Genomic DNA, 26,735 nt, shown 5'->3' on the forward strand with positions numbered 1-26,735 from the left:
GAGGCAGAAGGATAAAATTAAACTATTCAAATTAGTCTCCAAATCTGTCTTTAAAAAATACACAGAAATGAATTCAGCAAGGAAAGTACAGAATCAATGTGGAGAAAATCATAATGTTTTGTTAAATGTCAAATAAGATCTGACATGAAGAGCTATATCACGTTCCTTGGCTGAAGAGATTATTAAAATGTCAGTTCTTCCCAGTGTAATGTGTAATTTTCCTAAAATACCAGTTCAAATTCCAGTGGGTCAGAGAGAGTTCTGGACAGTGAGGTGAGAGGAGGAACTAAAAGCAAAATGATTTCAAAGTTTACATAGAATTTTAGGCTTACGTGAAAAATGTAGTATGGCATAGTCCTTAGGAGCACAGGCTTTGGCTTTACTACTTGCTGAATGCTTTGAATGCTCTTTGGTTCACTTTCCCCATCTGTAAAGTGTGAGGATATTAATTCTTATCTCTTGAAATTGTTTTAAGGATAAAACAAGTTAAATGCATATAAATCACTTATAATTGTGCATTATACATAGAAAATTCTTATAAATTGTTACTAGCTTTGTAGAAATCAAAGATTATAGGAAAAGGACTAGATAAGGGAAATTTGTTCAACTAAATATTCAAATTACATTAAGTTACATGTTAATGAATATTATAATATATAAAGTCACTATAATCAAAAATGTGGCATTGTAATGTAAATAGATTAGTGAAATGAAATAAAGAATCCAGAAATAGATCTAAGTATATATGAACACCTAAAACATGTTAAAAGGTGACATTTACATTCAAAAGGAAAACTGGTTTATTTAATAATGGTGAAGGCATAATTGGCTGCTCATTTGGTGCCAATAAACGGGCCCATATTGATACTTTCAACAGAAATAAATTTCAGACAGATTAAAGATGTAAAAACAAGCAATAGAGATGGAAGAAAACGTATTTCTGTAATCTCTGGGACAAAGAAACCTTGTATCTTTGAAAGCAATGTAAGAAACCCACAAGCCTTTTTGTATCAATATGAGATAATAGATGTTAACTAAACTTACTGTGGTAATTATTTCATGATATGTGTAAGTTAAATTATTGCATTGTACAGCTTAAACCTGTATGGTACCCTATGTCAACTATATCTCAAAAAAACTGGAAAGAAAAAAAAAACTATAGAAGCCATAAAACAAATCAGTACAGATATGACTTTGTAAAAATATAATTTCTAACAGAAGATACATGAAGAGTCTAAAAACAAAAAAATAAACTGGAAGAAAATTACCTGCATCATTTAAAGACAACACTACTAATACATAAGAATTCAAGAAAGGTGAATAACAGTAGAAAAAGTGAGCAAAGAATGTTTATTCTTTATTCTGAGAAGAGTCTCAGAAAAGAAATTCTAAACTAATAAATAAGGAAATACACTGCACTAATTAGTAATTAGGATGGAGCTAAATAACAAATACCACTTTTCAGTCATTGGATTGGCAAAAGTTAAAAGGATTTATAACATCAAGTGTTGGCAGGGATGGTGAGGAACCAAACATTCTCATCGTTGTAGGTATAGATTTGAATAGCAGTAAATAACCTTATTCATTTGTCAGTACTGAGATTTTAATCTTTGACTGCTTATTCCCTCTCTTGAAATTTGTTCTACAGAAATAAAAGCATCAGCTACATAAATACATGTGTATTTAAGATACTTATTCAGCATTGTTTATAGTGACAAAACTTTGGGGAAATTTGAGTGAGTGTTAGTAGGAGAAGTTTGAATAAATTGTACAACACAAATTATGTAATAGCTTGTAATTATTTAAGATAATTTTTTATATGTGTCATGTAGTGACTTGAAAGATACTCAGAATCTGTTGTTAAAGATATATCATGTTCTTTTATTAAAAAACAGGAAACATATATGAGCTTTGAAATGATATAGAAGGAAAATTTTGACATTGCCTAATTCAGAAGTTTGGTATTACAAGAGACCAAGTGTAGAAGAAACCAGAGTTTATCCTCTTTTTCTTTACTTTGTATATCTCTTTCTTGTTTGACTTAATGACAAGCACGTATTATTCTTAAAGAAAGACAAAGGACAAAGGGCTTAACTTTAGTCTTTAAAATAAGTAATGAAATGTGTTTGTGGTTTTTTTAAATAATTGTGTTCCTTTTTAATTGATGCTTATTGTAAAACTATCCACTCATACTAATGTGTTCTGTTTCACTTTAGCAATGTCTGACCGTCAAGAGAGTGCTCTTATAGAGCTAATGGTTTGTACAATTCGTCAAGCTGCTGAGGCACATCCTCCAGTGGGAAGGGGTACCGGCAAGAGAGTAAGTTACATTAGTGAGAAATCTACAAAAAAGCTTTTAATGTAATAAACTGTCTTAAATATTTGAAAATTTTACTGGTGTATGTATCCCTAAAAACATGGAATTTTTGTAAATAGTATTTGCTGTGGAGGTTCATCTTTATATCCTGTCTACTATACTCAGGTTCCAAAAATAGATTCTTTTCATCCATGTTCCTATAGCACCTGTGCCTGCTTCTCTAATTTATAATCTTAAGAATTTTCACATTTGTTATTTGTTAGAAGTACAGAAAGGCTCTGAAAGCAAACTGCCTAGTTCTACAAGCTCTTCCACTTACCAGCTGTGTAATCTCTGAATAGTTGATTATTTTCTTTGTGCCTTAATTTCCTTATCTGTAATATGGGAATAATAATACAAGTGTTATTTGTATTCAAGATGAATTGAGATAATCACAGATGGAAAGACTGTCTCTTGCAGTGTGAAGAGGCAAGCAGTTCCTCTATATCAAAAAGTATAAAACTGAAAATACTATCCAAAAACCATCAGGGCTCTGGAAATTCACCAAATAAATTTTAAATTTTAAATTTTAAAATAAGAAAGATAGCAATGAAGTTTGCCTCTTTGATGAACTCTTCCTTTCACAAACAATTTATCTGAACGTGCAATGCTGTTTGATCTCATTTGACCTACCATAGAACTTCTTTCAGAATTGGAGTCAGTCCTTTCAAGTAATGTAATCTTCATGTAATATTCTAAATCTCTTGTTGTCATTTCAACAGTCTTCACCAGGAATAGATCCAATCTCAGGGAACTGCTCTCTTTGCTCATTTATAAGCAGCAGGTCCTCATCTGTTAAAGTTTTATCTTATGATTGCAGCAATTCAATCACATCTTCAGGCTCCACCTAGAATTCTAGTTCTCTTGCTATTTCCACCACATTTGCAGTTCCTTCCTCTAGCCCCTCAAAGTCATCCGTGAGGATTGGAGTCAGCTTCTTCCATACTCTTGTTAGTGTTGATATTTTGACGTCTTCTTATGAATCATGAGTGCTCTTAACGGCATCTAGAATGCTGAATCCTTTCCAAAAGGTTTTCAATGAACTTTGCCCAGATCCATCAGAGGAGTCACTATCTGTGATAGCTATAGCCTTACGAAACATATTTCTTAACTAATAAAACTTGAAAGTCAAAATTACTCCTTGATCCATGGGCTACAGAATGGAAGTAGTGTTAGGAGGCATGAAAACATTATTCTCACTTTGCATGCCCATTAGAGCTCTTGGGTGACCAGGTGCATTGTCAACGAGCAGTAATATTTTGAGTAATAGGTCTCAGTAGTGGATTTAAAATATTCACTAAGCCGTGTTGTCAACAGTTGTACTGTTAACCAGGCTTTATTGTTCCATCTGGAACTAACACAGTGTAAATTGAGCATATTTCTTAAGATCCCTAGGATTCTCAGAATGGTAAATGAGCATTGACTGAAACTTAAAGTTATCAACTGCCGTAGCCCCTAACAAGAGAGTAAGCCTGTGCTTTGAAACTTCGAAGCCAGGCATTGACTTCTCTCTAGCTGTGAATGTCCTAGATGGCTTCTTTTAATGTAATGCTGTTTTTGTCTACATTGAAAATCTTCTGTTTAGAGTAGCCACCTTCATTATCTTAGCTAGAGCTTCTGTGTAACTTGCTGCAGCTTCTGTATCAGCACCTGCTGCTTCATCTTGAACTTTCATGTTATGGAGATGACTTCTTTTCTTAAACCTCATGAACTAATCTCTGCTAGCTTCAAACTTTTCTTCTGCGGTTTCCTCACTCCTCTCAGCCTTCAAAGATGAAGAGAATGAGTGCCTTCCTCTGGCTTAGGCTTTGGCTTAAGGGAATGTTGTAGCTGGTTTGATTTTCTGTCCAGACTACTAGAACTTCTTCCATGTCAGCAATAAGGCTATTTCACTTTCTTATCGTTCATGTATTCACTGAAGTAGTATTTTCTTTTCCTTTGCTTTCTCAGTTTGGCTAACTGGCACAAGATGCCTAGTTTTCAACCTGTCTCAGCTTTCAACGTGCCTTTCTCTCCAAGCTTAATCATGTCTAGCTTTTGGTTTAAAGTGAGAGATGTGTGACTCTCCTTTTTACCTGAACACTTAGAGGCCATTGTAGATTATTAATTGGCCTTATTTCAATAGTATTGAGTCTCAGGGAGTAGGAAGGCTGAAGGAAAGGGAGAGAGATGGGGAAACACCTGTTTGGTAGAGCAGTAACACAGCATTTATCGAGTAAGTTCCCCATCTTATATGGGTGTGGTTTATGGTGCCCCAAAACAATTACAGTGGCAACATCAAAGATCATTGATCACAGATCACCACAACAAATACAATAATAATATGAAAAGGTTTGAAATATAGCAAGAATTACCAAAATGTGGCACAGAGACATACATTGAGCAAATGCTGTTGGGAAAATTATGCCGATAGACTTGCTGGACACAGGGTTGCCACAAAGCTCCAATTTTTTGAATGAATGAGTAAATAAATGAATGGATGCCTGCGTGCCATATCTGCAAAGTATAATGTGACAAGGTTTGCCTGTATTCTTGAAAAACTGCTAAAGCTTCAGGTAAAGCTAAAGCAGTAGGAGTCTACAGCCTTCTTTCCTAGGGTTACAGTACACACACAGCCAACAAGCTTGATTGGTGACATCTGTAGTTTTACCAAAGTGGCACTGTTTGCAAATACCAGCAGCTTTGCTGTCAAAGGGAGCAGATTCAATATGGGACAAGAGGGAAATGTCCACAACTTGACTAGAAATGGCAAACTTGGTAGAAACAAAGAAAACCCATAGCTGTGATATTCAGAGGTTGTGTCCACAGTAGGTAAAAACAGTGGACCAGGCAAGAATCTAACTACAAAATGCTGGAAATGAGAAAGCCATTAATAAACCCTCCACACATTCCTGACTGACTAGGAGACCTGAGAGAACTCAGTGGAAAATAAAAGTCAAGCAAACTTAAGAACTGTCTGAACTTTGAATATGCTCTCTACCCCACAAACAGATCAGGTCTCAGAGGGGAGAAGCCTTATAAATTTGAAGTATTTGAGCACAACCTTTGCCCAAATCATTAGTTGACCAGTGCTCAATTGAAACACAGAGGAGACGCCCAGGAGGACAGGCTAAAAAACAAAAATTAGAATAAAAATTCCAAGCAGAAGCCACATATCATGGGAGACAAATTATACAGTTTAAGATTAATTTGTTTAAATGAAACTTAGAAAAATAATTTTAAAATACATAGTTAATACAAAATATTATCCCAGAATGTCCACTTTTCTAGAAAAATTGGAGCCATGCAAGGAAACAGTACAGTGTGACTATACTCAGGAAAAAAAGCAGACAGTACAAATGGCTTTCTCAGTAGGCCCAGTTTTTGGTTTTAGCAAATATTTCAGAGCACTTTTTATAAATTTAGTCAAGAATTATAGGAAATATGTTAAAAGAATTACAAGAAAATATGATAACAAATAGGGAATCTCAATAATTCCATATTTCTAAATGGAAATTTGCAAGTTGAAAAGTACAGTAACAAAAATTTTTAATTTATTAGATGAGTTCAGTAGCAGATTTGATATGACAGAATAAACAGTGAACATGAAGATAGATTAATGGAAATTATTCATTCTGAAAAACAGGAAGGAAGATGAAGAGAAATGAACAGTCTCAGAAATGTGCAAGACAACATCAAGCACACCAAATTTGTGTAATGGAGTCCTAGGAAGAAGTGAAAGGAGTGAAAGAAAGAGACAGGAAGGAAAGACATTCGAATAAATAATTACCCTAAAGTTCCCAGATTTGATGAGAAACATTAGTCCACAGATCCAAGAAGCTTAACAAAACCCAAGTGGTGTAAACAGAAAAGATCCACCTCTAGACACAGGATAGTCATGCTGTTGAAAGACAAAGACAAAAAATCTTGAAAGCAGCAGGAGAAAAAGAACTCATGTGAAGGGCAGCAGCAGTGGGATTAGCCGGTGACCTATCAGAAACAGTTGAGGCCAGAAGACAGTGGAATGACATAATCACTAAAACACAACAAAATTGCCAAACAAGAATTCTAAACCTAGTAAAATTGCCTTTCAAATATGAAGGTGAAATAAAAGTATTTTCATTTAAAGAAAGGTTGAAAGGCATGTTGCTGGCAGACTTGCCTTAGAAGAAATACTAAAAGAAGTCTTTCAGTCTCTAAAGAATGGTGACTAATCCACAGGAAGGAATGGAGAGTACCAAATGGTAGATATGTGGGTGGATATGAAAGGCTATGTGTACTATATACTGTTTTTAGTTTTTTAAAGTGACATGAAATTATTTAAAGCAATAATTATAGCACTGTAGTATTAAGATTATAAGATACATAGATATATGTGACAATAGCATGAAGAAGGATAAAGGAAAGGAAACTATGTTGGAGCAAAACTGCTATATTTTGCTGTAATTTAATTCATTATTAACCTGAAGTTGATAATAATAAATTGAAGAAGTATATTCTAATCCCTAGAGCAACCACTCATACCTAAGAAAGAAAAACAAAATCAACAGAGAAAAAGTATAATAGTACACTAAAAAATATTTAACCTCAAAGAAGGCAGTAAAGCAGGAAGGGAGGGGGGAAATGTAAGATATATAGATAACAAATAGCCCAATGGCTGACATAAATTTAACCATATAAAAATTACATTAAATATGAATATAGGAAAGACTCTAAAAAGTGGAGATTGAGAAAACTATGGACTTGATATTAAATGATTGTAAGGAATTATTGTTTAATTTTGTTGGAGATATAAAGTTTGATTATTCTTTTATCTTCACCTGTTAGAGACATACTTAAATATTAAAGGTGAAATGATATACCAAGAATTTGCCTTAAAATGCTACAGAAGAAAAAAAAACTTTAGGGGAATTGATAAAACGACGACAGAATTAATGTTTTTAAATTTTCCAAAATAAAAGTTTTAAAAATACATATTTTCTTAATTTTGACTGATAGCCCCTTCAGGCTAACTTCTTGTCATTTTGACATGGTATCATTTTTTTAGTGCTTTCTTTCAGAGTAAAATATCTCAGGTTCACTTTCTACCTTTACTGTTTATATTAGTTATCTATTACTATTAAAAAATTTACAGCAGTTCCTCCTTATTTTTTGTTTTTCCTTCCATACTTTTAGTTACCAGTCAACCACAGTCCAAAAATATTAAATGGAAAATTCCAGAATAAAAGTTCATAAGTTTTAAATTGCATGCTATTCTGAGAAGTGTGATGAAATCTCGCACAGTCCAGCTTCGTCCCTCTCCATTCTGCCAGGGACACGAATCATACCTTTGTCCAGAGTACCCTGCCAGTTAGTCATTTAGTAGCTGTTCTGGGTTATCAGATCAGCTGTCACAGAGTCACAGTGCTTATGTTCAAGTAACCCTTACTTTGCTTAATAATGGCCCAAATGCACAATAGTAGTGATGCTGGCATTCGGATATTCCAAAGAAAAGTCATAAAGTGCTTCCTTTAAGTGAAAAGGTGAAAGTTCTAGACTTAATAAGGAAAGAAAAAAATTGTATGCTGAAGTTACTAACATCCACATTAAGAGCAAATTTCTATCTGTGAAATTGTGAGGAAGGAAAAAGAAATTTGTCTTAGTTTTGCTGTCACACCTCAGACTGCAAAAGTGATGGCCACAGTACGTGGAGTGCTTAGTGAAGATGGAAAAGGCATTAAATTTGTTCAAGATGTTTTGAGAGAGAGAGAGAGATCAGATTTACATAAGTTTTATTACAGTAATTGTTATAGTTGTTCTATTTTATTAGTTATTATTAATCTCTTACTGTGCCTAATTTATGAATTAAAGTTTATCATAGGCATAGTTGTACCAGAAAAGACATAGTATTTAGAGGGTTTGGTACTATCTGCAGTTTCAGGCATCCACTGGGGGTCTTGGAATGTATCCCCGATGGGTAAGAGAGGGACTACTGTGCTTCAAAACTTAGAGGCTTAAAACAGTAAGTATTCATTATCATATAGTTTTTGTGGTCAGAAACTTATGAGTATCTTAGCTGTTCTTTTGGCTCAGAATCTCTCATAGGGTTGCAATTAAGATGTTAGCTGAGGCTTTTTAACCTCTGGAAGCTTGATAGTTAATTTACAACTTCCATAACGGTACACCCACATGGTTGACAAGTTAGTGCTGATTGTTGGTAGACCTTAGATCCGCATCATGCGGACCTCTCCGTAGGACTGTTTGAGTGTTCTTAAGACAAGGCTGCCAGCCTCCGCTAGAATGAGTGATCCAGAAGTGAGTAAGGTGGGCACTTCTGTGCCTTTTATGACCTAGCCCTCAAAAGTCATACAACATAATTCCCCCGATATTCTTTTGATCATACATGTCAGCCTTACTCATTTTGGGAAGAGACTCTATGAAGGGCATGAATACAAGGAGGCAGGGGTCATTCAGAATCACCTTGAAGGCTGATACTACATTATCTTATGTGAGGAGTCTCCCACTAGCTCTTGTTCCTTTTGATAGAGAGTGATATATAAAGATCAAAATCTTGTCGCTAAGGATTCTCATTGTCAATTGGTTATCATTTCTGCTAGACACTTAGTACGCAGAGCTAAGGTATATATGTATTTGTCTATTTATACACATATATTTAAATCATATATTCATATTGATATTTCTGACTTGAATTTAGCATAACAGGGTTTTTACCTCTTTGATTTTGTGTTTTTTTCCCACTTTTTTGAAAAATATAAAAATTCACATAGTTAAAAAGGCAAAGTTATATTTATATAACTTCTCTCTATATATATATTTCTCTAAACATATGTATATATATTTATGTATTTCTTATATGCCTCTACACCCTTTTGCTACCAGTAACCATTTTGATTTGTTTCTGGTTTATCATCTCAGTTTTACAAATACAGTTAAATGCATACACACACACAGATGTGTGTATTCTTACTCTTCCTTCTCCTGCCTCTCGGTCTCCTATCTCCTACAAAACATAGCATAATTTATATGGTGTTCTGTACCTTACATTTTCATTTAACAGTATATCCTCGATATTACTCCACAACTTTATTTGGAAATCTTCATTTTCTTTTAGCTGCATAGGATCCAACATGTGGATACACTATTGAGAGTCTTTTGGGTGTTGCCAGACTTTTGCTATTAGAAATAATGTGCAGCAGATAATCTTGTGTCATTTCATACTTGTACAAGGTGTGTTGCTGGGGTAGATTGCTACAAGTGGGATTGCTGAGTCAAAGAAAATTATGTATAAAATTTCGTTACATATTGGTAAATTACCCCTTCATAGGTATGCCAGTTTTGCTCTCCTATCAGAGATGTTGTGAGGATTAAATGAATTCATGTATGTAGAGTGTCTGACACAAAGATAGCTGTTACACTGAAAACATCCTTAGACCTTTCATATATTGTTGAATGAATTTTAAGACTTCTCAGTATCTTGAGTACATCTATAGGTATATATTTTACTTTATATGTAGTCTCTTTAATTGCTTTGTACAGAACTAAACATGACAGTAGATCATTCCAAAGTGATTTTGTTTGTTTAAGGAGTTGAAAAGTAAAAACCCTGGAAGAAGAATCAGATAGGAGGCTCTATTACTGCTTTCATACGTTCTCAAACATTGGGGTTCACATTTATAAAGTGGCAATTTTTTTGAGTTTCTGTTCTGTAAAACCATTCAACGTTGTGATGGTAAATTCCTTCAAGCTAATAACAAACTGCAGAATGCTTTGGGAAAGTAGTTATCCTAACTGAACTGCATTTTAATATGTTATTTTTTGAACCACGTATGGTTTAACTAGTAGAATACAGGCTAAGGTGAAGGGCTTTAATCTGTTCAGTGACCAAAAACTTGATTTATTTTATTTATTCTTTATTTATTTTATTATTTATTTATTTATTTATTTATTTATTTAATTTATTCTTTATTTATTTATTTATTTATTTTATTTATTCTATATTTATTTTATTTATTCTTTATCTTGATTATTGCCTAACAGATTTATGGCTTAATTATAAGAACAATTAAATATAAATGGGTCCAGAGACATTGTTAAATATATGCTTTAAAAATAAGTAAAAATGTGTTAGCTGCTGATGGTATTAAAAAAGCATTACTTTCTAAAGTATTTTTAGAAAAGTTTAACATACGGAAGATCACTGTTAACATATTGAAATTAAAACTCTAGAAAAAGTATTTCTCCATTGTTTCCAGTATTTTTATATTTATAACTGTGGTTTTTTACAAAAAATTATTTTTGTTTTTATTTCATCTGAACAAGTAGTAGTTTATCTAAAATAAGTAGCTATTTAATAAAGTAATAGTGTTTGTTTACTAGCAATTCGCATAAAACTAGATGCGTTTATTTTAATAGTTTGTTAAGCTCTTCGGAAAATTCTCTTATTACCTGCCAGTGTTTCATCATTCTTTGTAACATTGTAGATTTATCAGTTAGTACATGACACTCTTATTCTTTGCCCATTTTAATTTATTTCTAGGTGCTAACTGCCAAAGAAAGGAAAACTCAAATTGATGATAGAAACAAACTGACTGAGCATTTTATTATCACACTTCCTATGTTGCTATCAAAGGTACAGTTTCATTTAGTTTTGTGATATGTCACTGAGTTTGCTTATTACACCATAGTATTAAAACAGTTACTTCTTTTTCTTCTCCTAGTATTCTGCAGATGCAGAGAAGGTAGCAAACTTGCTACAAATCCCACAATACTTTGATCTAGAAATTTATAGCACAGGTAGAATGGAAAAGGTAAGACACTATAAAATTGAATTCTATTATAATCAGTTTATTAACTGGACTGTTTTATTTTCATGTAATCTATAGGCTTATTTGTTATTTGACAGATGCTTATTTTTATTTTTTGTTATTAATCTAAATATCATAGTTTTTCCTTTTTTCCTCCTCAGCATCTGGATGCTTTATTAAAACAAATTAAGTTTGTTGTGGAGAAACATGTCGAGTCCGATGTTCTAGAAGCCTGCAGTAAAACCTATAGCATCTTATGCAGTGAAGAGTATACCATCCAGAACAGAGTTGACATAGCTCGAAGCCAACTGATTGACGAGTTTGTAGATCGATTCAATCATTCTGTGGAAGATCTATTGCAAGAGGTCTGTTTTAAAGTTAATGTGTACATATAATAATTTTTTCTAATAATTATTCAAGATAGCTAAGTATTTCCACTTTAAAATAAAATTAGGTAGAATTCTCTACTCCTTTTAAAACTTAGCATTATTGCAGTTGTTCATCCTATAAACATCAGCTTTAGTTATACTTTGTTTTTATTTTAAAAACCTGTTTCATAAAAGTCTGTTTTTTTAATTCTTTTAAGAAAACTTTAAAGTATGGCTTTTCTTAACTCATTTTTTCATTTTCTATTCCTGGAACCTAATTTACATTTTAATATTACTGAACTATTATGATGTGCTAATGAATAGAACATAAAAATTAAGTGTATTTATAAAGGATGACTGCTTACCAGTGGTGTGCCCAAGATAGCAGCAAGTATCTCCAGTTGGTTATTTTTATAATTGTTTCTGTGATTCCTGCTTCTTGCCCCTTCCTTTCAATCTGTATAAGGTATCTGGAATTCTCACACCTTTCAGTGATGGCCAGGTTGATAGGATTTCTTTTTAATGCATGTAATCAGTCTTTCCCTACTGTTAATTTTTAATTTTAACTTTTAATATTTTTCAACCATTTTTAATTTTTCATTATGATTTTGAAGCTACAGAAGTAACTGATAATCAGTAAGATCTTTGAAATAACCATTAACATCTTTAAAATACATATCGTTTCACTGAGCAGTTTTCAAGATATTTATCCTGACATTATTCATCAGAAAAGTGCACAAATCACGTTTATGACATTGTTTAAAATACAAAAGTGATTATCTGTGGGTGTTATGATTATGGGGTTTTTTGTTTTTGGGGGTTTTTTTGTTTGTTTGTTTTGTTTTTTGCTTATTTCATTTTCTTGTTTACCAACAGTGAATATGTACTATTTGTGTGATAAAAAGATTTTTTCTTTAGGCAGTAAGTACTAATAGACTTCATATGAATTTGAGGATGAGTAAAGTTATGGTATTGAGGTGCTGTCTGCTTTTTATTTACAGGGAGAAGAAGCTGATGATGATGATATTTACAATGTTCTTTCTACGTTAAAGCGGTTAACCTCTTTTCACAAGTATGTCATTTTATTTAAAGTAGACTTAATGAATAATCTGTCAGTCAACATAAAACAGACTTGTAATGTTTAACATCCATGTAACAATGGAAATTTTAGAGAAATGTTGAGATGTTGTACTGTTTTCTCTTTATTATTCATATTTTCTCCAGATAAATTATGGGGTTTTTATTATAATTTGATTGCTTAAGGAGTAAGATTTATCATTCAGTGTAATGAATGTACATTGTACACTGTAAAAGATAATCAGTATTATTAACAAATGAGACGGGCTTATTCTATAAGCTAGAGTTTTATAGGTATAATTTTCAGTTGATAACTCAAATTTTGGAAATTTTACTAAATAAGAATCAAGATTTGGAGGAAAGCCATAAAAGTTATTTCTATGAGCTTTTTTTCCTGAATTGTTCTTGTTTGTCTTGTGTTACTGTGTTCTTACTATGTAGACAGAACAGTTGGATTTGAATAAGAAAGAAAGGCTTAGATCAATGAAATAGGTGTATTTTCAAATTGTAATTTGCATATGTATTATAATGAGACATGCTTATCTTCTCCATAAAGAACAGAAAATGAAGAACTATGTTGTAAAAAGAATGTTTAGGTGTAGCCCTTGCATTTAACGAATACTTCGGATTTCAAAAGCAGTGTCTAAAATTTAAGCCTTTTCTATATACACAAGTATATGTTTGGAATTCCATGGGGAAACAAAGTTATATTTTAAGAAATATTTTGACATTTGAAATAAAAGTTAACAACCAGTGTCAAAGCTTCTGTTTATGAAAATATTTTGACATTTGAAAATAAAAGTTGACAGCTGGTAATCTTAATATTTTTAGTAATAGAGCTCATGAGAATTTACATTGTCAATGTTACCTCATTCAGAAGTCCTTAGCCCATGTAAATAGCAACACTAAAGTTTTTGAACTGTGCCATATTTTCTTTACCCTGATTGATTTTGTCATTCTTTATTTCCGTCTTGTGAATACAAATCTTTTTCAAGAATACACATGTACTTGTATTTTGAAATTGTGAGTGGACGTTGTATTTTAAAGTATAAAAGAAAGAAAGAAATGGAGTAAGAGCTTAGATTGATCATATAATGGTGACCTTCACTTAAACATGTGAAGTTTCACTGATTTATTTTAATGAATTCCTATATGAGCTTGCACTCTTCCTCTGTCTCTTTCAGTACCCTCTTCCTTCTCCTTTCCTCCTCTCATTCCCCTCTCCCTTTCCCCCTTTCTTTTCCTTCTGTCTTTCTCTCTCTTTCACTCTCTCCTTCTCTCTCTGTCTTTGTCTCTTTCTTTTTTTCTTAAGTTTGGGTACTTGAACATTTCCTTATAGATCTTTCTCAGTTCTACTAGAAAATGAAGTTAACTTTATTCTTCCCCCATGGAAACTGAGCTCAGCAAATTTAAATTTTCTTTCAGTCTACAATAAAGTTAATGCACTTTTGTTTATTTCAGTGCTCATGATCTTACAAAATGGGATCTGTTTGGTAATTGCTACAGATTATTGAAGACTGGAATTGAACATGGAGCTATGCCAGAACAGGTAGGAGTTTTTTAATATTCCTTCTGTATCATTTTAGAAAGCTAAGCTTTTCTGAGATCGTGTAGGATTATCAAAAGCCTATCATAGAAAGTAGTTGAAAATTCTTAAATGCAGCCACCTCATTTGAGAATTATTGTCCTAGTGATTGAATGTTATGGATAGGTATCTTATATTTTCAGATTTGAGTGGAAAAAAATAGTCTTTGCTATAATATGTCAAAATTTCAGTATTGACGAACACATTCTCTTTTAGGAAAAATACAGTTAGTAACTATAGTAGCAATTTCAACACTTCATCAATTAGTATAATGAAAATTTCTAATCATGGCTGTATTTCAGGCATTGCCTAGGTATTGATAATAGTAAATCTTAGATACGGCTTGGTTTTTGTGGTAGAATCATAGTTAAACAAGTTTGGAGGCCTTTAGCAGATTTTAGACCTCTTTGCATTCATATATAAGTTGGAGTAGAAAGGGCAGGAATTCAGCAAATTTTATCTAGTCTGAAAGAGACTTAGAATAGTTAATTACCATACAGAGAATTAAGACTATAATTCTATGTGAGAATTAAGTTGTTAATTCATAATTGCAATTATTGCCAATCAACAATAGAAGTCTGTTGTTAAGAATTAAGAGTTATTCTGTCCATTGCAGACACTCAGTCATGTAGACCAATATACCAACCCCATAGTTTGGTATAGGTGGTGTTTAGGGGTAAGCACATCCATTCCCATTTTGGTAATATGGAGTGCTTAGATGACACTTCATTGTACTAAAGCAGTAAGAATGTCAACAGATGTAATAAAATTATATTTTCATATTGAAAGTTAATCACAGAAACAGTGCTATATAATTGCTGTGATTAATTCTTTTAAGTTGCCTTAATTCATGTCCTTGATCTTTACTTTGTATCCACTCTTACTAACAAATGTCCCTGATTATGTTAGGTGTTTTATTGTAGTTTGTGAGAATAGGCTAAATATTTGACCCTGTGTTGTTTTTCTTCATTTATTGTTGAATCTTCAGCTTTCATCCTCCATTCATCTCAAACTTTTCACTAACCTAAATGCAGTCCACTGATATTCTCAAACTGTGCTTCAAAGTTGCAAAGGAATGACGTAATTAAGATAATCTTTTTTTGGTTTCCTCATTTTCCTCAAGAAGAGAATAAGAATAGCACTTCTCTGTTTCATCTGGGGATTATAACTATATCTGAATTTATATTTTAATTCACTATACCATCATTTATTGTCTTAGAGCTGACTTGTTATGGTCTCACAGTGTAAGTTATGTTGATTTTCTGTTACTTTCACTACACATGTATTATCTACCCACATTTTATTTTAGTTTCTTTGAATAACATATTTATGTGACATTTGCTTTAGGTTTAACTTCTTAGACACAATCTTTGTATGAAGTTTGAGTGCATCACTACTAGATTATACTCCTATTCATTTTAACAGTTAGAAATTATTTAGCATTTAACAGCTCTTAGAAACATCTGTTTAGATATCCAGTACCAAAAATCCAAGAAGTGTATTCAACCAATCCTTCATATGACCATGTGAACTTGCTTTTTTAGATTCCAACTGTGTCCCTTTCACTTAGAGCTCCAAAAAATAATCTTTTAGAGCAACAATATCAAGCAGCTACCAAAATGTTTGCTGTTATTAACCCTCAGTTATAGGTTTTGAAGATACCTTAAAATTTACTTTTTATCTATTTAGGAGAACTGTATTGTCCATATATTTGTTCATTTTCCATGGTAACCATTTCACTTAGGAGTTTTGCAGTCACACTCTTCAGGATTAACTGAATTCTTTTTTTTTTCCTTCCTTTTAGTGATCTGTTTTTTCTTTTTGCCAGTACTAGTTTAGCTATTATTAGTTTTAGAATATGTAAAACCAAAGTTTAAAAAAATGTATTTTGCATTCTTTTTATCAAGGATAGTTTACAATGTGTCAGTTTCTGGTATACAGCATGTTTCAGTCATGCAAATACATACATATATTTGTTTTCATATTCTTTTTCATTATAGGTTACTACAAGATACTGAATACAGTTTCCTGTGCTATACAGTAGAAACTTGTCGTTTATCTGTTTTATATATAGTAGTTAGTATCTGCAAATCTCAAACTCTCAGTTTATCCCTTCCCACCTCCTTTCCCCTCTGTTAACCAGAAGTTCTCTATGTCTGTGAGTCTGTTTCTGTTTTGTAAATAAGTTCATTTGTGTCTTTTTTTTTTAGATTCCACATATAAGCGATATCATATGGAATTTTTCTTTCTCTTTCTGGCGTACACTTAGAATGATGATCTCCAGTCCATCCATGTTGCTGTAAATGGCATTATTTTATTCTTTTTTATGGCTAGGTAGTATTCCATTGTATGTACATACTACAACTTCTTTATCCGTTCATCTGTTGATGGGCATTTAGGTTGTTTCCATGTTTTGGCTATTGTAAGTACTGCTGCTGTGAACATTGGGGTGCACGTGTCTTTTTGAATTATATTATTTCTTATACTAGATTTTTAAAGTCAAATTATTGAAAAGTTATAATAGAAAAATCAGCTCATATTCCCTTCGCTTGATTCAACTGTCAGTAATTTTTCACAATTACACTCTTATATGCTTGCATGTACTCTCTCTCTTCCCCTATGTATATTAATATGCATACATAAAACAAAATATTTATTAATAATCTTACAGCAATTTTTCCCCCACCCAGGATCCACACCATAATAGCACATTGCATTTAATTATAATGTCTTTTTTTTTGGCCACCTTTAATTAGAATGGTTTCTCAGGCTTTGTCTTTCATAACATTGACATTTTGAAGAGTATAGACCAGTTATTTTATACACTGTTCTCAATTTAGTTTTGTCTGATCTACACGTTTAGATTTAGATTATGCATTCTTGACAGGAATGCTACATAAATGATATTCTGTCTTTAGAGACTCACATCAGGAGACACATGATGGTAGTTTGTTCAGTATTGGTGATAATTGTTTTAATTACTTTTGATCATTTTAAGTGGGATCTGCCAAGTCTCTCCTGCGTGGAGTTACCATTTTCTTTTTTAATAAATCAGTGACCTGTGGGAAGATTCTTTAAGACTGTGTAAATAGTCCTGTTTCTTATTAAACTTTGACATAATTTCAGCATCCATTTATGACTTTGCTGGACTCATTTATTACTACCATGGTCACAAAATGGTTATAGCTTAAGTGGTGATTTTCCAACTCTGTCATTTATTTTATATGTATTTGTTGGCCCTCTGCTATCAAGAAGAACTTTCCCTTCTCCCTTTATTTATATGTGTGTGTATGTATGTATTCATTCATCTTCATAAATTTTTAAATCATCTTTTAAAATTTAGCATCCATATGGCTTCAGTAGATTCCTAGTTTATTCCTGTTCTATTCAACTGGTTAAAACTCAGTACTATTGTTACCTATTTTGGTGCTCAAATTGTTGCAGATTTAGCCAGAGGGAATGTCTTTCCCTCCTGCTTCTCTGTACTTTAAATATATTTTTTGAGCATTTCCATACTTTCTGGCAGAATATGTTCCAATGGCTGTAGGTAACCTCCCCTAGGCTAATGAATTCATAACCTATGAAAAGTATTAAAAGTTATTGCAATTCCTTAATATAATAATCATTAGCTTATAAAGAACCTACATTTCAATATTTATTGTAGTATTTCCTCATACAATTGTAAAATAAATGCAAAAAATAATAGTTAAATTCTCCTTATTCTGTTTTGTGGGCTTTGTGCCTGTTTCCTGTTAGTATATCTGTAAGTTTAAACTTTCTCTTAGGTAACATCTAAGAAAAGTAAAGTATTAAACTTCTGCTGTAATGTATAGTTCCAAGAAATGTCTTTCCAAATTCTAAAAATTGAAAACCTGTAAAAAACAATTTGTAAATTATTTTGGCAGATATTTTCTATATAACAAAACAATGTGATTAAACCCATAAAAAAGGAAATGTAATCCTATGTCAGTAACTTTAGGCCTATCAAGACATCAATAATAGAAAACATTTGTTTCATACTTACTATGTACCAGGTACTTGCATACATTTGTTGAAGCCTCATGATGACCCTATGGAATATATATCATTATTCTCATTTTATTGATTATGAAACTGAAGCATAGAGATAAATAACTTGCTTCAGGTCACATAGCTATTGCATACTCACTCAAACCAAGCTTTTAAACTTTTTTCAGTGTCTCTTCAAATTTTCTGCTGCTAATTTGCTACTGCTGTTTATAGTATCCCGTGCCTTCTGATGTTTGCCCCATGTCAAATTCATTATTTTGTATTTTCATTTTTTCCAAACTTTCTTTATATTGATTCAGTGGGAATTGTGGTGAGAGATTAGATGCAGTAATCTATCATGATCTGGAAGTCAACACAGTTCTTGAGACAGAATATAATATAATATAGATAGAATATAATATAATTAATTTTAGTCAAATTATTGCTTTTGATTATATAAATAATGGGGTCATGTTTTCTCTTGAAGTATGTTGATATAGTCATGCTTTCCTTGGAAGACTACACAATTATTTCCTTGACTGGGCTTAGAAATTATTTCATTACCCACTTCCGAATATCCCTTGGGCATGCCATATCAGAACTTTGGGGGACTTTTTCACGACCCCCTCCACACACACACACACACACATCCACTTTACCATCTGGTCATTATTGACCAAAAGTGTATTTGATTGTCAGGTCTTGAGGATATAAAGTTATCTTAGAAGCAGTGCTTAATTTCAAGAGACTTTTGAACTGTGTTTTAAGTTGTACCCCGAGTCTCTCTTCCTGCCGTCTTTTTTCCAGCCTTACTACTGTTTCTTAGTTCCTCATATTTTCTCTTGTGAATCATGATAGTAGCTGCCTATTTTGTCTTAGTAACCTCAGTTTCATCCTCTCTCCAATCTAGATTCTGTTCCAGTAATTCTCAACTATATGTATGCATCAGAAAACCTTATGGAGTTTTTTTTTTAAGTACTGAGATATGTTCAAATACCATTCTGAGAATAAATTGGTGTAATCCCTTTAGATGGTTATTTGTCAGTCTGTATAAAAATTAAAAGAGGACATATAGCCTTCATTGAGCATTTGTAGTTCTAGAAATTTAGACTACAAATATGTACTTGAACATGTATACAAAGATGTAGGTACAAAGATGTTCACTGTAGAATTGTTTATAAAAATTTAAAACTTGAAATAATCTAAACGTCCATCAACAGAGGACTGGTTAGCTATGATAGGATAATTTTGATTCTGTGCAATGCTGTGCAGCTATAAGTGAAAGAATGATGTTGATATTATTTATTCTATAATAGTCTATGTGAGAAGAAGTTTAATGAAAAAGGCAAGGAGCTGAACAATATGTGAATTTAAAAGTGTGATAGGTAGATCTATATATACATACATCTTTTAGTTGACAGATTATTTCTAGGATGATACATAAGAAATTATTAACAGTGGCTTTCTACTGGAAAACTAGAGGTCTGTAGTCGTCAAGAAACTTAATTACACTGTTGGATATTTTACCATGTACACCTATTGTTTTTTAAATTTAAAAACCAACTGTTTAACATTCACAGATACAGAGGACAAACTAGTGGTTACCAAGTGGGGAAAAGGAATGAGGGAAAGGGATAAGGGTATGAGATTAAGAGATAGAAACTGCTATGTATCAAATAAATAGGCAACAAGGATACAGTACAGGGAAATATAGTCATTGTTTTGTTAAAATTATCATATTTTAATTACTTTAGTTTATATCTATAAAAGTATTGAATCACTATGTTGTACACCTGAAACTAATATTGTAAATCAACTATAGTTGAAGAAAAAAGTAAGTAAGTATTTTTAAGGCCAAAAAAAGTTGTTCAGTAATAAACACTGGAGGTTGAAATTTTAAAAGCATGTGCCATTTACAATAGCAGCAAAAGATATGAAATACTTAGGTATCAATCTGACAAAATGTATATAAGATGTATATGCTGAAAAGTACAAAACACTAATGAAAGAAATCAAAGATTTTAATAAATATAGATATATCATGTTTATGAATTAGAAGGCTCAGTATTGTTAAAATATTAATTCTCCCCAAACTGATCTTAGATTTAACACAGTTCCAGTTGAAATCACAGCAAGATTTTTTATAGAAACTGACAACTTGCTTCTAAAATTTATATGGAAAGGCAAAAGAAATAAAATAACCAAAAGAATTTTTTTTAAACAATGAAGTTAGAAGATTGACACTACCTGATTTCAAGACTGTAACCAGTAACCTAGTGTGATACTGAAAAAAAGGATAGATATAGATCTAAGGAACAGCATAGAGAATCCGGAAGTAGGCCTATGCGTATATGGTCAGTTGATTTTTGACTGCTGAGACAGTTCTTTGGAGAAAGGATGATCTTTGCAACAAATAATCTTATCCAAATAGTTGGTTATCCATATGCAAAAAAAAAAAAAAAAAGGAATTTCATTCCATACTTTACAGCATATATAAAATTAACTCAAAATAGACCATAGACCTAAAGGTAAAACCTTTTACTGTTTGAATTTTTTACCTGAGTTTTTCAATCTTCTAATTTTTTTTAAAAACATTTTTAATATAGTAGGCCTGTTGGTAATACAACTCATTGGGTGATCTCTCATTCCCAAAGCACATGTAGGATTTAGGAATCTTTCCTCTTTATTAAAGAATTGTTACTTTATATCACTATGATTCGCTTCAATGTTTGTGCTCTTTTTAGGATCTCCTCAAGAAAAATATTACAGCAGACTCTACTGTTTGCCATATCTATTATTATTTTTTAAGTTATTATATAGTGAAACTGACTTACTTTCCTTCTTACATGAAGTTATGAATTATGTATAGATTTACGTAGTCATCACCAAAATCAGTATACAGGACAGTTTCATCATCCCAAAAACTTCTTTGTATGTGTTTTCCCCACCTACAACTCCTGGAAACCACTCATTTGTTTTCCACCACTGTAGTTATGTCTTTCTGAGATTTCCAGATAAATGGAATTACACAGGATGTAAACCTTCACCATAGTGCCTTAGAGATTAATCCAAGTTGTTGTGTGAGTCAATAGTTGGTTTGCCATTTTACCACTCAAGTTGTATTCCATTGTGTAGACACACCACAGTTTATTTTATCCATTCACCCTGTCAAAAGACATTTGGGTTGTTTCCAGCTTCTGGCTATCACAATGAAAGGTGCTATGAATATTTGTATATAGTCTTTTGTTTCAACATAAATTTTCATTTTTCTAAAGTAAATGCCTAGAAGTACAATTGCTAGGTCTTATGGTAAGTATATGTTTAACTTTATTAGAAACTGCCAGACCATTTTCCAGAGTGGCTGTACCATTCTGCATTTCTGCCAGCAGTGTATGAGAGTTCTAGTTGTTCTGCATCCTCACCAGCACTTGATATTGTCAGTAGTTTTTACTTTAGCCATTCTAGTAGGTACGTAGTGGTGTTTCACTGAGCTTTTAATGTGTATTTCCTTAATGCTAATGATATTGAACATCTTTTCATGTACTTATTTGCCAGCTTTATATCCTTTTGAGTGAAACCATGTTGATTATTTTGTACCTAAAGTTTCTGTTTAAAAGGTGATATTAATTGTAGTTGTATTTACCTAGTCTAAATATGATAGAGCAGTTTTGGATGTGAGAAGCAGACTAGTATTAAGTTCAGTTCACTCTTTTGTCATGTATGTCCACTAAAAAATTTGATCCTCCTTCACCTTAAAGTCTCTAGCAAACAGAAAAGTCAAAGAGCCAAAATTTGTCCAACAGTCATTAAAATCCCACAGGATTTTCAGAATTTTAAACATGTCCTATATGTGTAGATAATGTATGCATATATATTATGTGTACATAATCATTTTCCTGTTATTAGTCTCTAATCAGATTTTATTTTCCAGGCAAATTCAGTTTTTCTAAATTTAATATTCTAAGAGCTTATCTCTGCCTTAACTTACATGTTGTAATATGGTTATAATAACAGTTCATCTTCATCTTCAAGATATATCATTAGCTGCAGTTTGAATGATTCTCACTGATTCAGTCTTCTAATCAAAGATAAAGAGCTAGTTCCTTTAAACAGATATAAGCAATTATAAAGAAGTTACAAAATACTATATATAAAATAGATAAACAAGGTCCTACTGTATAGCACAACATTCAATATCTTGTAATAACCTATAGTGAAAAAGAATATGAAAAAGAATGTATATATAACTGAATCACTGTACTGTACACCAGAAACTAACAAACTGTAAGTCAACTATAGTTCAATTTAAAACAATAATAATAAAATAAATATAAAAATAAAGTAATTATTAAGAAAAAGGGCTAATAAAGAACTTTTATGCTGGTTAAGGTAGTGCTAACTGCTATAGTAGATTAATCTCAATAGCTCAATGGCTTAATACAATAGAAATTTATTTCTCACTTCTGTAACCATAAAGTACAGTTAAAGGAAGTGGGGTGTCATTGTACTACCAAGTCATTCAGGGACCCATTTTTGGCAGATAGGGGAGGAGAAGATGGAGAAGGCAGTCCTGCTTCTTAACTACTTTTTATTCCACATTACTGTGTCTTTCCAGGAACATCATTACCTTATAGAAACACAAGGTCAGAGGAATAAGGTTGGAAGAAATTCTTAGTCATCAGACCAATACTTAGTATTATTTGAAGATCCTCTCCAGGGTCAAAGCAATGTTAATCAAGAAAAGGCAGAAGGACTGTGGTACTCATAGGTTAGAATAATCTCTTTTGGCTTTTTCAGTTTTTATTGCTTGTGCTTGTTTTGTCAGTACTACAGAAAGATGAAGTTGCTAAATTAATGACTTTTGGACAAATGAGGATAACATCACTAGCATGGAGGATAAAATCAATATGACTGATGTAAAGCCTGGAAGGAAGGCTTCTGAATTTTCTTTTGAAGTGTCATCAGCTGTATTGTTAAATAATTATACCTGTGAGGAAGCAAAGTGCTTCCCAGTCATTGAGAGTGAGCTTTTTATTTTAAAATAATGCAGTGGAGCCCATTTAGAGTGAACTTATGATGAATACCAATATATTGAAAATTAAAATGGGGATATTCTATTAGAAATAGGTATTGAAGTGACCAAGTATCTCTCTTCTCTCATAACCACTTCTTAGGAAACTTGTGCAAAAATTTGGAACACCCTTTAAATAATTCCTAGCATATAGGTCAAAAAAATGTAGAAGGAGAGGAAATGATATTTGTGATGATTCAGATTGATATAACCAAAACCAAGCAAATCTTCAATATTACTTTTTTTAATCTTAATTTCTCATCAATTAATGTTAATTTGCATGGCACTTTTTTAGTAATTAAATAATGCAAGTTGTTTCAAATTCAATAAAAAATTTTTAAATATTTTTCTTCCACACAAACCACTTTACAAGTGTATATCCTTTTATAAATTAAAGGTTATCAAAAGGTGTTCAGGACCAGAGGTGTACCATATTGAGCATTTTCTAAGTATAGTAAGACAGTTTCTTTAGTATTAATATTCATAACTTGATGGTGTTTCAGTAGTCTTGTTTCTTGCATTCTGACATGAATCAATCATTTAATTATTACGTTTAATAAAACTCTGACATCATCTCATTAGTGTTGCATGAAAAGCAGCACCACTCATCCTTCTAATTCTAATGAGTTATTTTTAATGCTGAGTAGGCTCATTGGCAGTATCTTTTACTTACCTGACCTGAAACCTAAAACTTTTAAAGTAAAACCAGCTAAAATTCTACTTCCTGTACTATTTCACTTACTGATTTCTCTTTTGATTTATTCTCTACATATATTCATTCTTAATGGTTTTTAGTTTATCAAGTAGGGGAAATGATAGACACTGTAATAAGGGAATATCATATTATCAGATATGCTTTATTGCAATAAAAATGTACCATGTATTTAAACAAAAATATGGTAAAAGACTTATCCAAAATGAAATTTTCTTTTATATTATGATTCTTAATCAACTTTAGTTGCCTGAATTCTGCTATTTGTCTTTCTGAAAAAAGGGATAAACATTTCATAAAATAGGAATTCAGTCCCAATAAAAAATGAAAATTGGTAATAACTCATTTCCATTGGTAATCAGAGAAATGTAACTTAATACCACAGTAAGAAACTGCTTATACATAATAAAATCACCAGATTTAAAACATCTGATAAGATCAATTGTTGGTGAAAACATGGAGCCATTACAGGAACTGTCAAGATATAGCCACTTTTGACAATTTTGGTACTGTCTACTACACAGTTAAATAGACACATATCTATGACCCAGGTGTCCTGTTCCTAGAGCAGTGGTTCTCAAAATGTGTTCTGGGGACCCTGTGGAGTTTCCAGGACAGGTTCATAAGGTTAAACTGTTTTAATAAGGAGGAGGAAGATGGAATTTGCTTTTTTTATTGCCTTATAAATATAAGTTGAAATATTGACTGTCATATCAAAGAATATCTATATTTATCTACAAAGACTAATATATGACACTGAATTATCTTTATGTACTTCAGTCATTATATTTTGTATACGTTCTATGAGCGTCTCTGTACACGTTATATTTCACATTAAAATTTTTTTAAAACAAAATAAGCAATTATTTAGTTATAAAATTTATGAAAAAAATTTCTTCAATCTCCCTTTAAAAATCTGACTAAGCAAAGTATTCTTGTTACAGTACATTTTTCTTTAAAGGATAGTATCACTTGGTTTTATATTTATCAAGATACATTATATCTTTATTCTCTAGATTGATATGTTGGTTTATCTTTTTTTAACTAAATATTTTATATGTTTTCATTAATTCTGCAAAAATTTGGACTTGAAACCTTATTGTAAGATAAAAGCTATGATAAATATTGTTCTCTTAATATTATGCAAACGTAAATTATGTCTCATTTGTTTGAATTTTTTATTTGATACAGATAGTCGTACAGGCACTGCAGTGTTCCCATTACTCGATTCTTTGGCAGTTGGTGAAAATTACTGATGGTTCTCCTTCCAAAGTAAGTAAGAGTTTCTGTAGGCAGAAGGGTTATTACTAAAATAAAATAATCTTGTTTAATTCATTATTTAATAACATTTTATCAGTTATTATAAACTATAATTTTTAATAAAATATATAATAATTGTTCTCAATTCTTGTTTTATCCTATGAGTAAGTATTTTTTACTTCTTTGGAAGATAAACAGTTTTTCAGGCAATAGACACAGAGTTGTATGTATACACAGAGTTTAAATTCTTATAAGAAATAACTAGTTGAAACAGCTCTGTAGGTGATACTGTATAAAAAGGAGAGTAATATTGAAAGACAACAGTATGTAGCTTTCAGTTCTGGCATTATGGTACCTTGGGGCCCAAACTAAACAATACTCTTTTTAAAAACAACTTACATTGTTAGATAAAATTTTTTTTAAAAAAATTTTAATTACCCTGCTAAACAAAAAGGAGAATACAAACTAGAGGTTAAGTGAAATAAGGATCCAAGAGAGTTAAGCAGAGTACGGAAGCCCACTTAACCTTGAGGATATTTTCTAATCTAGACAAACCCCAAGGCCCTTCCAAGGTGGAATGTCTAATAAGTAGCACATCTCCCTGATAAAGTTGGGATCCTAAAGAGCTACCCTCAGCATAAGGGTAAATTAGTAATAAACCTATACCAGTTCCATTCATCGGGGAATATAAGCAAAACTATCAAAACAATGTATCTTAAAATTTGCCATTAATTAAAGGAGAGAAGGTGCGAAACGAAAGTTTATAACCATGAGCTAACTTTCATTTAGGTTTCCATCCTAAATTCATACTATTTCTGTGGTCCATTGGAGGAAAAAAAAAAACAAACAGAAAAACAGAATAAGATTTTGATTGGTGGTATCCTTAAGCCCCTAACAGAATCAAATATAAATCCTTTCTGAAGGGACTTGCCTCAAAGAATTTCCACAAAGTTTTAAGAAAAATGAGCTGATGGTGAAAAACCAAAAAGAAAACTAGAAACAATGAATAAAACCATGAAGAGAATCAGATTTTTTAAAAATATTTTATGATTGGAATTATCTGAGAAATATAAAATATGTTTCAATTGTTTTATGAATTCAAAGAGGCTTGAACATATGAGTAAAAAGCAAACACTTAATAAAGAACCAAATAAAAATACTATGATATTTAAATATCCTCATCTAAATAAATAGCAGCTACTTAACCAGTAAAGGAAGTTAATAATACATTTCCATATAGAACCAACTACTTGATATGGAGCAGTCTTTTTCAGAGAAAGACTTTTTTTCTTCTTGTTCCTGCTGAGAAGTAGTTTGAGGATTTCTCTGCTTTTGGAAATAATTGGCGGTTTTGTTCATCTTCAGTTAGAAGGAAGGTAATATTATTGATTGGTTAACTTCCTGGTTTTTTCTATTTTATTGACAGTTTCATCTTGAAAAGCAAAAATCAAAGTTAACTTTTCATTGGTAACAAAACCCACTTTAAAACTATATTACATTTTCACAGTTTTTGAA

General features: G+C 31.8%; 1 protein-coding gene across 2 annotated transcripts in view; it reads left to right on the forward strand.

The window, feature by feature from the left end:
• Positions 1–26,735, forward strand: part of STAG1 (STAG1 cohesin complex component) — a 327,098-nt gene that overhangs the window by 259,283 nt on the left and 41,080 nt on the right. For both annotated transcript variants that reach the window (XM_010947702.3, XM_074370861.1), the window contains 7 exons: positions 2,217–2,320; positions 10,872–10,964; positions 11,053–11,142; positions 11,301–11,504; positions 12,509–12,579; positions 14,046–14,133; positions 25,152–25,232. In XM_010947702.3, the coding sequence (XP_010946004.1) occupies positions 2,217–2,320; positions 10,872–10,964; positions 11,053–11,142; positions 11,301–11,504; positions 12,509–12,579; positions 14,046–14,133; positions 25,152–25,232 (731 nt within the window). The remainder of the gene's footprint in view (positions 1–2,216; positions 2,321–10,871; positions 10,965–11,052; positions 11,143–11,300; positions 11,505–12,508; positions 12,580–14,045; positions 14,134–25,151; positions 25,233–26,735) is intronic.

This window comes from Camelus bactrianus, chromosome 1 (assembly GCF_048773025.1).
Source record: "Camelus bactrianus isolate YW-2024 breed Bactrian camel chromosome 1, ASM4877302v1, whole genome shotgun sequence".
In the NCBI taxonomy this organism is placed as follows: domain Eukaryota; kingdom Metazoa; phylum Chordata; class Mammalia; order Artiodactyla; family Camelidae; genus Camelus; species Camelus bactrianus.